This window comes from Crocodylus siamensis, chromosome 13, assembly GCF_052110815.1.
Source record: "Crocodylus siamensis isolate JL-2025a chromosome 13, ASM5211081v1, whole genome shotgun sequence".
In the NCBI taxonomy this organism is placed as follows: domain Eukaryota; kingdom Metazoa; phylum Chordata; order Crocodylia; family Crocodylidae; genus Crocodylus; species Crocodylus siamensis.
In genome coordinates, this window is record NC_143407.1 from 23,321,051 (window position 1) to 23,332,252 (window position 11,202).

Genomic DNA, 11,202 nt, shown 5'->3' on the forward strand with positions numbered 1-11,202 from the left:
GGGACTTGGCATTTGTTTCGGCAAACCCGACTGGGAATACACAACGGCAGTGACTTGGCTCTTAAGAAGAGGGTGCAGAAATGCGAGCGACTCGGCCCTTGCACGCAGGTATCACGCCCTGCCTCAACACGTACCCCCACTGCGACCACCCCCGTACCTCGTGCGGCAGCCGGGGCGGGGCCCTGCGGCACGTGACCGGCTCCGCCCCAATCACGCGGCGCTGGTTGCCGGGCAGCCGCCGGCACGGGACTGGGGGCGGGGCGGGGCGATGCTGCGGGCCAAGATCCTGTTCGTGGGCCCGAGCGAGGTGAGCGGGGGGGCGGGGCGGGGCGCGGGGCGCGCTGCGGGCCGGGCTCTAACGGCGCCGCCGCCGCAGGCCGGGAAGAGCGTCCTGGCCAACTTCGTGTCGGAGAGCGCCGAGGGCGCGGGCGGCTACGTGCCCACGCAGGGGCTCAGGTGAGGCGGGTGCGACCCTCTCTTCCCCTTCCCCCCCCCCCCCCGGGCCGGTTCCGCGCGGCGGCGCCTCACTGCCGGGCCCGGCTCTGCCCCGCAGGATCCTGGAGCTGGAGACCCCGGAGCTGGGCGCCGGCGGCGGGAAGGGCGCGGGCTGCCGCCTGGAGCTGTGGGACTGCGGCGGCGACCCCAAGTAAGGGCGGCCGGCCCGGGCCCCGGGGGGGCGGGGTGCTCCCGCCCGCTGGTGACCTGCGGCTCCCCGAGGTGCAATGGGGCTGCCGGGCAGGGAGGCGCCTGGGCCCAGGTCGCCTTTAGTCTGGCCCCGGACACGGCACCCAGGTGTGCTGGGCAGAGGGACAGCAGGCAGCACCCCGCCCCCCCTTCTTGCCCGTGAAGCGCGGACATGGGCATGCAGCCGTGGCTGTGTCCGCGGGGACCTGCAGCAGCCGCCCGGCTTGGGACGCTTGCTGAGTCTTTCCTACCAGTGCGGTGGGTCCAGCAGAAGAGCTCCCGGACACACACCCTGACATCGAAACTCACCCTCCTTCCTGCAGCCTGTCTCCTTACAGCTGAGTGACCTCTGTCATAATAATTGGGAGGGGCAGAAGAAATCTCTTGTGCTCTCCTTTCTCCTGGGCTATGTGTAGGGAAAAAATGTCCGAAATTTGCCAGGTTGACAAGAAAGTTACTAAGGTTTGTAGGGGAAAACTTTGAAGTTTGCTTTTGAGGAGTTAAAAAAAATCCCCCCATAAACTATATATACTTTGAAATGTAAACGAGCCATAGGACGGCTCTGCTTTGAGTTTTCCAGCTTGCCATTTTTCACTTATCTGCTTTCCGAGGTTTGAATCTTGCTGGCCAGCTCTGATGAAAGACGCCCATGGTGTTGTAATCGTTTTCAACCCGGACCTGCCCAGTCACCTTAAGGAAATTGAAACCTGGTACTCCTGCTTTGTGCAGCAGCAGCAGTTACTGGACAGCCAGTGTCTCCTGGTTGCACATCACAAGCCTGGCAGTGCTGTGGAGTCAGAAGGTCCTGCTTTGGGTAAGAAGATAAAAATGTTCATTTCAATCCTGTATTTTATTTACACGCTTTATTCTGAAGCTGATGATGTTTCATGACCTTTGCACTTCTGTAGTCCTTTGTACTTGATGAGAGTGTTTTGCAGACCTGAACAATTTGATTTCTCTCAGTCCGTCTATATACCTGTGTGGCAGAAAGCCACCTTGGTTTCTCCCCAAAACCTCTGCCCTGTGACAGTGTGATTAAGATGGGCCCAGTACAGGAATCACACCTCAGCCTGTCTCTTTAGGTAACTTGAGCTGGCTGCATTCCTGAGGGAGGGGGGAAACCTGCTCCGTCTGCCTAGTGTCTGGCATCAGCCACCTGGGTGAGGGGCATCTACCTGGGGAGCTGGAACTGCCCGGTAACAGGTGATGTATTTCAAATTGGTTGGTTGGCTGACAGCCAACTGGGACTGACGTCCACTGGACCAGGTGAATGAGGTCACAGGGGCTATATAAGTTAGGACTGCCCAGGAGGAGGGGGCAGCAGCCATGCGGGGGACACAGAGGAGCTTTACCATCTGAAACTGGCTCTCTCCCCCAAACTCATGAGCTAGAAATGGCCTGCCTCCAAAGGGAAACTTCACCAGCCTTTGGATGTTGCTTGTGAGTAAGCTACTCGAGATCTGATAGATATCTAGCTGGCAGTAATTCAGATGCGTGATCAAAAGGCTACCTCAGCCAGACTGTTTGCTCTTTAGGATTTCTAGGATATTGCTCAATCTTGTACCCTATTTTCACCCTACCCCTGTAATCGATAAAGTTCTTCTTTGTGACCTGTGTGGGAGATTTATTGAGGGGTGGGTCTAAATTATGCCTAAGAGACCCCTTAGGTCTGCGGACTAAGGGAGACTTTACTTTTTGCCTCCGGACTTGGGGAAGTGCCCCGAGTGCCTGTGCTGGGTTGAGTACCTATAGGACTTGAGGCCTGTGTTTGCCTGAGGACACAGGGCCGAGAGTGAGTCCATTCTCGGGGTGGTGGCAGCTACGTTACCTCAGGCTAGCAAGTGTGCTCCAGGAAGGGGGTCGGCCGGACGTAAGGTGCCCCTAGGGAGGCATTCGGAGCTTGGAAGGTGGTCTGGCACAGGGAGGTGGGCGGCTCAACGCAGGAGCGCCCCCTACTGGCCCGCCACAACATGTCATAGCCGTCTTACAGATGGGAGAAGCATTTGAGTGATTTTGCACAAGATTATTCACTGAATGCAAGTTAGAACCAAGTAAAAAGTTCCTGATTAAACTGCGCTGCTTCAGTTGCATGAGAGCTTCTTACATTTTATCGTCCTTCTGTCTTATCTCCTTTTACTAATTATTTTAGTGACCATTTTAAATCAGAATTTTATAGGCAAAAGAATAGGAGTTTACTGAAATCGGAAAATATCTTCCTTGTGCTTAAAAGGTAATGCAGATACTTCTTATATAAGAAGTATTTGAAACTACTTGATCTTCAGGAGAATACATTGCTTTGTGGAGCTGAAAACAGATGAATTTAAAAATGTAAGAACATGATACTCTTTTAATTTCTTTCACCCCACTATAACTGATTCCAAAGGAGTTGCTCTGAGTTGCACATTGTGAGAAGCAAATCATCCCCCAGCTTTTCTGATGGAGGAAGATGACTGCATGTATGAGAGAGAGAGATCTTTTCAAAAAATTCTCTTTTAACTTGGCTTTACTACAGGAGTTTCAAACCTGCCGCTAGCGAAGACTAACATTAAGGAACGTAGAGGGAAAGACAATGTCTTAATCACAGAATATAGGAATCTACGCTATCAGACCTCTAAGGAAAGGCTATAAACGTTTATTCTAATGTAATAAAAGCTTTTGTCTGTCTGTCTGTCCATAACGCTGTGGGCCAGCTGCGCGTGCACCTCTGTGAGGGCACATGCCAATCGGCTGCAAGGGCCCGGAGCATTGTAGACAGAAGGGGTGAGGGAACTGCTGAGCTGGCCCTCCCCCTCCCCCCCCCCCCCCAAACAACAGCCAGCAGGGAAGAAGGGGAGCAGCATGGGGAAGTGGGGGTTCCAGTGGCAGCAGCCCCACAGGATGCTGGGTGGTGGTGCTCCCTCTCCCCCACCCCACCCCCCCATCATTCATGACAGGCAATTTGCCAGTAGTCCAATAAAACTAAAAGCAATCCTGGAAAATATTAAGTGCATGCATGAAAAATGGCTCAGATTGGTCAGACTAGAATAGAAGAGTTTTAGGAATCACTTCTGCATTACAGCAAACAACACTTTCCTTAACCTGTCCAATATGTTTATTATAATTATTTTCTATCCATGCTCCTTATCCAAAGTGGAAAGGGAAAGTTTTCTTCTAAAACTTCCTCTTTCTCCTGCCTTTGAACATCAGAATTTATTATAATGATGTCAAATACTGCATTGTGAAACAGACATGATGTAAACAAGTATTAGTAGGGGAGGCTAAAAAGTAGTAACACAGCTTTACCTTTTTCTGTTCATCTATAGTTCTCTAAACGTTTTGTAAGTTAATGATATTACTCACTTTTTATAAGTGGTACAAACAAAGTGGAGAGAAACCTTGCCTACCTTGGAGACCGAGTCACCTTCAGAGTTAAGTCCACAATCAAGTTTCCTGACTCCTAGTCAGGTTTTCTAGCCACTGCATTACTCTCTGTTGTTTTTCTCACCTAAATGAGTTTCATTACATTTTTCAAATCTAGATTGTAGATTGGACCTTTTATTTGAATGATGAATCGGAGTGGTTAGGTTATAATGTTGAAAACCCTTTCAGAATGTAATTGTAAAAAATCTTTTTACTTCTTCACAGTGAGTAAAGAATATCTGATAACTTCATTTCTTTACATTCTTACTTATTGGTTGAACTATTACTTAAACTCAAAAGCAAAAATGTCAGCCTTGACATCAAAGGCTGAAGGGATTTCATCCATCAGAGAGCTTAACTGAAGTACTATGTAGTGACAGTGCATAGAATCATAGAAGTAGGGTCGGAAGGGACCTTGTAGATCTTCAAGTCTGACCCCCCGCCTGGGCGGAAGAAAAGACTGGACTCATTTGAGTCCAGCCAGGTAGTCATCAAGCCTCTTCTTAAAGATCCCCAGGGTAGGAGCCAGCACCACTTCCCTAGGAAGTTGGTTCCAGCTCCTAGCTGCCCTAACTGTGAAGTAGTTCTTGCGGATGTCTAATCTAAATCTGCTCTCTAATAACTTGTGTCCATTGTTCCTTGTCATGTCAGGGGGTGCTAGGGGAAACAGTGTCTCCCCTAAACCCTTCTGGTCCCCCCTAGTGAGTTTATAGACAGTCACCAGGTCCCCCCTCACCCTTCTCTTGTGAAGGCATCACATGTTTAATATTATCTATCATGCTGGACATCAGCAGTTGGGCAGAAAAGGATCGCAAATGGAACTGTCCTATGAACTCAAAACTGAAAGTGTATTTCTTTGTCAAAATGAATATATCTAATTATTTTTTGCTTCACTTCAAAGCTGCACCGCTGAACAAACTGAAACTAATACAGTCCAGCCTGGAAGAAGACCCTGAAGATGTACGGATGGAATTCATGAAATACTTCAAGAGCATTGTCAACTTGCTAAATGAAAGCAGAGATAGGGAAGAGATGTCAATTATCACGTAATGCTGAAAGAAAGAATGAAGAGAGAGAGACTGAGTACTGTTTGCAGTTTGAGACCTGTCCTAGCCAAGAAATAACTCTAGAACTGATCTTGTTAAGGAGAGTTTGCCAGTGGATGAACACTATAAGAATACTTTTTGAGTGATTTTTTTCCCCAAGAGAAAATAGATGCACAGCTTAAGACTCTTTGAGAGACTGAAGGCTAAATTCAGATGAACTGTTATCCAAAAGATTTGGCTGTAAATCCAGGCATGCAAGTAACTTTGCAGGTGCGTTACTGGATAAAGTTCAAGAAGGTGTCTTCTAATATGTCTATATAGACCCAGCTAATTAACTATATATTTAGTTTGTGAAAACATTAAGGAATTGGCTAGTTCTTAATTGACTCACTTAAGAATGTTCTCATCCTTTTCCAGAAAAAGCTAAATGAATGGGCCAGGCAGAGCACAAGTTTTAGGAATCTGTGTTTAAGCACTTGGGTAATGTGTCTGTGGCAGCTGTGCTCTTACTTGGAGAAAGTATGCTTTTGGATGTCAGTAGAAACTGGTTGGAACTGAGATGTGAGCCTTAAGTCTCTGGTGAAATCTATATTTTAATGTCGCAAAATCTCCTCTCTCTCCAGCATCTGAAGAGCATATCATTTTACAGACTTGTGTTCTGGCAGGATGGAATAAACTGCAACCTTTACTCTGACAAGCCCTTCCATCCACTTCAACAAAACTCCCATATTTACTCAATTAGCAGCAGTGTGGAGCCGGACTGCTGTTTCAGCCCTGTAGCAGTAGTGGCAGGGTTCTGCTGCTGCTGCTCTGGGGCCAGGCTAGAATAGCAGCGCCAGCTCCACACTGCTGGCATGGGGCAGGCTGGAGCCATGCTCCATACCCTGGGCTGCAGCAGGGACAGAAGCTGGTTCAGAGCAAAGGTCAGAGTGGAGGGCTGAGGGGCAGGCAGGGGGAGGGAGACTTCAGGAGGGGGAGAGATGGGAGGAAGTGGGGCAGGTTACCTGAGGCTGTGGGTGACAGAAGTGGTGTGGAGGGGCGAACAGGGAAAGCAGGAATTGGGGTACCCTGAGACTGTGGCACAGGGGCTGGTGTAGGAAGTAGTGCTTATCCTCTGCTGCCTGCCTCCCTCACAGTCTGCCCCCTATCACCTGCCCCCTACTGCCCCTCCCACTGTCTGTTCCCTACCCCCTGCCCCACTACTGCCTCATCACTTTTCTTCCCCACTACCTGTAGTAGTGGGGAGGGAGACATTTAAGATGATCCTCCAATAATTAGATTCCACACATGGAAAATTATAATAAACTTACACATTTTCTGTGTGTAGAATCTAATTATTGGGGGGGCCATCTTGTATTTGAGTAAATATGGTAGTCTTGTTGCTGGTGACAATGCTTAGGTGCCTCTCTGGGAGGCAAAAAATTTTGAATCCCATTCCAGCTAGATCATTTTGCCCTAACACAGAGACTATGAAAGGGAAAACGTTTTGCATTCTCTGGATAAGGGAAAGATGTTTTTAAAATGTATTTTATTGTTTTCTGCTGCATTGCAATTATTGGTTTCTTAGGGAACTCATTTGATTTGTTTTGGTTACACTCAGACTCACTCTGTTTGGTGTGTGTTGTGAAAGATAGCCATCTTTTTCCTATGATACGTACCACAAACTCAATTAAAACTTTTTTTAAAATGCATCCATCTTGTTCTGAAAGTGAAAGCTAAGCAGGGATTATCACCCTCTTGGAAATCCAACTGTCTTGCTTCATTTGTTGACAAAGCTACAGTCTTTCTGGTCAGCTTTTTTATTTCATACAGATGCTCCAAAACCAAAATGCTGTGCTTAGCTAATTGATGTTAGAGTTAAATAACCAAAGTGGAGCTAATTTAAGACAGAAGCTGTGCTAATTTCTTTTTAATGGGGAATGTGAAAAAAGAGACATAATGTATCAGAGTAGAAGCAGGAACTGCAGGAATTCTTGTAATGTATCCCAGTGTTATAGCTCTTTTTTTTCTTAAAAGCTATTACTTGGGAGCTATATCATGCATACATCTGTTTCTGGAGGAGAGTTTACTGGCTTTCTAGCAAGGCTTGTCCCCAACCCCTTTATGATCGTGTTTGAGCTACAGACATATTACTAATACAAATAGTTGCTTTGAACTTTTGTTGGAAGAAGCTGTTAGTGAAGGAGTCTTGTCTTCATCAAGGTTTAATGAACTGCATGTCACAGTTTCAGTTTTATAAGTTCAACTCCACCAACTGCATAGGTCTCGCCTCTAGCCAGAATCTTTCTTGGGATGGGAACCCATGTTCCCCTCCCCTCTATACCAGTATTTCAGTTTGCAATCCCTTTGTAACTTATTGTGACCATTTTGGCTGAGTTTAGCTCAGTTTATTGTTTCATTAGAACATGTGTTTATTTAGAGCAAATCATTACAAAGAAAGTATGAAACAATAAATTTTAAATGAGAATACCTATCATCTGCTTAGATGCCTAGTGGGTACAGTACTCAGATTTGTCAGTTCTTAGATTATTGGGTATCTGTCCCAGAACAGGACTTTTTATGCCAGTTTGAAACTTATTTTACCAGCCATCTAGAACCAGGTAACCCCTTGCCACCTCCCTCTTCTCCATTATTGCTATTTTTACTAACTTTTCTCTTCATACACACTACCAGCAAACCCAGACTCGCAAAAAATCAGCCATGTTTCTTATCTTGTGGGTTGTTTAAGTTATTGTGAGCCATCCTGGACCATTTTTGGATGGGATGGGATATAAATTGAAATATTTAGCAATAATAATAATCTCCATAAATACTACTGGGAGTTTATATTAATTACCCCCCATGCAAAATAACAAAGCTAAGTCAAACATCCTTCTTAAGCTTTCTTCTTTTTTTTTTTTTTTTTCCTTTGAGAGAAGCTTTTTCAAAGTCATTTTCATATGCTGTTTCAGGCATTTCAACATCATACTTTTAATCAAGGGCAGTACAAACATACACCTTCTCGCCATATGCAAAGCAGGAAGCCTGGCTCCCTCCCCACCCAGGCATGTGCACCACACAGTCAGCCCTGCAGCACTGGCAGTCCAGCTCCCTCCCAGCTGTGTGCACCACCCACCTCGCATACCCATCAGAAGTATCCCAACTGCCTTTGCCACGCAAGCAGCTCAGGCACTGCAGTGCCCGCTCAGCTACAGGGGCAGGAGCACCCGGGGAGAGTGGCGGGAGGAGTGGCTGGGCAGGTGCCTGTAGGCTCCATGCTAACCCTTAAGAAGGGAAGCCATGTGTGGCCATGGGCCACCAGTTGGACATCCCTAGCCTAACTGAAGAACATGTTAGGAAATTTGGTCGTTACACAAGATGACAAAGCCAACATATTTAATGCTTTCTTTGCCTCCATTTTCCTAAGCAGGGACTGGAACAGTCACCCCCACACTGGGCCCTCCTCAGGCAGCAGGGGAGGCGCACCTAGGCCAAGGGTTAGTGAGGAACTAGTTAGGGAACTTCTGGAGGGACTGGACGTATTCAAGTCAGCTGGTCCAGACGATCTCCACCCTCGAGTGCTGAGGGAATTGGCTGAGATCATTGCGGGCCCCCTGGCACGGCTGTACGAGCACTCGTGGTGCTGTGGTGTGGTGCCAGAGGACAGGAACAGGGCCAATCTGGTTCCCATCTTCAAGAAGGGGAGGAAGGAGGACCCGGGAAACTCTAGGCCAGTCAGTCTTACCTCAATCCTGGGCAAGCTTTTTGAGAAAATTATTGTGGCGCATATCCACGAGGGGCCAGCAGGGGAGATTATGCTAGGGGCAACCAACATGGGTTCATTAGCGGCAGGTCCTGTCAGACCAACCTGGTGGCCTTCTACGACCAGGCCGCCAAATCCTTAGATGCAGGGGTAGCAGTGGACATAGTCTTCCTGCACTTTCGGAAGGCCTTCGACACTGTCTCTCACCCCATTCTCATTAAGAAACTGGGGGACTGTGGTGTCGACACCCACACACTCAAATGGGTCGCCAGCTGGCTGGAGGGCCGCACCCAGAGAGTGGTGGTGGATTGGTCATATTTGACCTGGAGGGATGTGGGCAGTGGGGTCCCCCAGGGCTCGGTCCTCAGGCCCGCACTGTTCAACATCTTCATCAGTGACTTGGATGAGGGGAGAAAAAGCACCGTGTTCAAATTTGCTGATGACACTAGGATGTGGGTACGCTAGAAGGGAGGAATAGGCTGCAATCAGAGCTAGACAGGTTACAGGGGTGGGCGGATGAGAATAGGATGGGATTCAACACTGGCAAGTGCAAGGTGCTGCACCTGGGGAGGAGCAACCAGCACCAGACTTACAGGTTGGGGAACTCCCTTCTCGTCAGTGCAGAGGCAGAAAAAGATCTTGGAGTCATCATCGCTGGCAAAATGAACATGGGCCGGCAGTGTGGGGACGCGGTCAGGAAGGCCAACCGTACCTTGTCATGCATCCATAGATGCATCTCGAGCAGGGCCAAGGATGTGATCCTCCCCCTCTATGCAGCACTGGCAGCTGGAGTACTGCCTCCAGTTCTGGGCGCCGCACTTCAAGAGGGATGTGGACAACATGGAGAGGGTCCAGAGGAGGCCACTCGCATGATCAGGGGGCAGCAGGGCAGGCCCTACGAGGAGAGCCTATGGGACCTGAACCTGTTCAGCCTCCACAAGAGAAGGCTGAGGGGGATCTAGTGGCCTGTTACAAACTAGTCAGAGGGGACCAGCAGGCACTGGGGGAGTCCCTGTTCCCCCGAGCACTGCCAGGAGTGACCAGGAATAACGGTCACAAGCTGGCAGGGGGTAGATTCAGGCTGACATCAGGAGGCGCTACTTCACGGTCAGGGCAGCTAGGATCTGGGACCAACTTCCAAGAGAAGTGGTGCTGGCTCCTGCCTTGGGGGTCTTTAAGACAAGGCTTGACAAACACCTTGCTGGGGTTGTTTGACCCCAGTACTCTTTCCTGCTATGGCAGGGGGTCGGACTAGATGATCTGCTCAGGTCCCTTCTGACCCTAGAAACTATGAAACAGATATATTTGATGCAGTTTTAGATTATTTTCCCCTTAGCCACCTGTGCAGTGTACAAGGCAATGAATGTTTCAAACAAATACTGTCCTAAAAAACATTATTTCCTAGCAGCAACACTGCTATTTTATCCATCAGTCTTCCAGCCATTATATATTATGGTGTGTACTATTGACATCTAATTTGAGTCTCACCAAATTGACTTGAGACCATAAGCTAGTTTTTGAGTGATTCCAGATTTGAAAAGTTAGTGGACTCACCTGAGAGAAAACAAAACTGAAGGTGCGGAGCTAATTTTACATCTGAGATTAGGACAATGATTGCATGGCGACTGAAACCAAAAATCTGGAAGGAAGGGAATATGGGCTCCTATTGCAGGAAGGATGTTGGCTAGAGTCTTGAGATCCAAATGAGATGCTCTGGAGGAGATGCCACAGGGGCTGGAGGTGTACTGTGACAAACATCATTAAGACTTGACTGTCAGGATTAAGAGATTATAGCTAACAGCCCCTTCTGGCTAAAGTCCACAGTAATTATCATGTATTTGTAAATTCAGACATAACCAGGGGCTGGGGGCACAAATACAAATCTCCTCCAGAAACTGATTTATGCCTAACACTGCTCTCCAGGAACAGATTTTAAAACAGGACTATGGCTGTGCGGAAAGGAAGCAACAGAAAACAGGCAATCTCCTCAGCATCCTCCTCCAAAACTGGAGAATTTACAGCAGAAGCTCTTTTCCCTTTTGGGTCATCACCACTACACCTGGGAATTTCAAAAACATTTTTGGGCATCATTCTGGGAAGCCATAGGATTTCATAGATTTCATAGACATTAGGGTTGGAAGGGACCTCAGAAGATCATCAAGTCCAGCCCCCTGCCCAAAGGGCAGGAAATCAGCTGGGGTCATAGGATCCCAGCAAGATAAGCATCCAATTTGCTCTTGAAGGTGTTCAATGTAGGTGCTTGAACCACCTCCGAAGGCAGACTGTTCCAGACCTTGGGGGCTTGAACAGTAAAGAAATTCTTCCTTATGT

The 11,202-nt window shown here is 48.1% G+C and overlaps 1 protein-coding gene across 1 annotated transcript; it reads left to right on the forward strand.

Annotated features, from left to right (window-relative positions):
* The first annotated feature begins 205 nt into the window (after positions 1-205).
* On the forward strand, positions 206-6,814 carry LOC149854086 (intraflagellar transport protein 22 homolog). Its single transcript, XM_090025881.1, has 5 exons — positions 206-307; positions 377-456; positions 554-646; positions 1,296-1,498; positions 4,985-6,814. Exons 1-5 carry the CDS (start codon positions 269-271, stop codon positions 5,131-5,133), a joined length of 564 nt encoding a protein of 187 aa, XP_089882007.1. The 5' UTR covers positions 206-268; the 3' UTR covers positions 5,134-6,814.
* Positions 6,815-11,202: the final 4,388 nt, after the last annotated feature.

Bases quoted from the DNA above. Each gene is read 5' to 3' on its own strand.
- LOC149854086 (XM_090025881.1), top strand. From the start codon at position 269: ATGCTGCGGGCCAAGATCCTGTTCGTGGGCCCGAGCGAG. The intron at 308-376 runs GTGAGCGGGGGG...CCGCCGCCGCAG, and splicing joins TGTTCGTGGGCCCGAGCGAG to GCCGGGAAGAGCGTCCTGGC. The intron at 457-553 runs GTGAGGCGGGTG...TCTGCCCCGCAG, and splicing joins GTGCCCACGCAGGGGCTCAG to GATCCTGGAGCTGGAGACCC.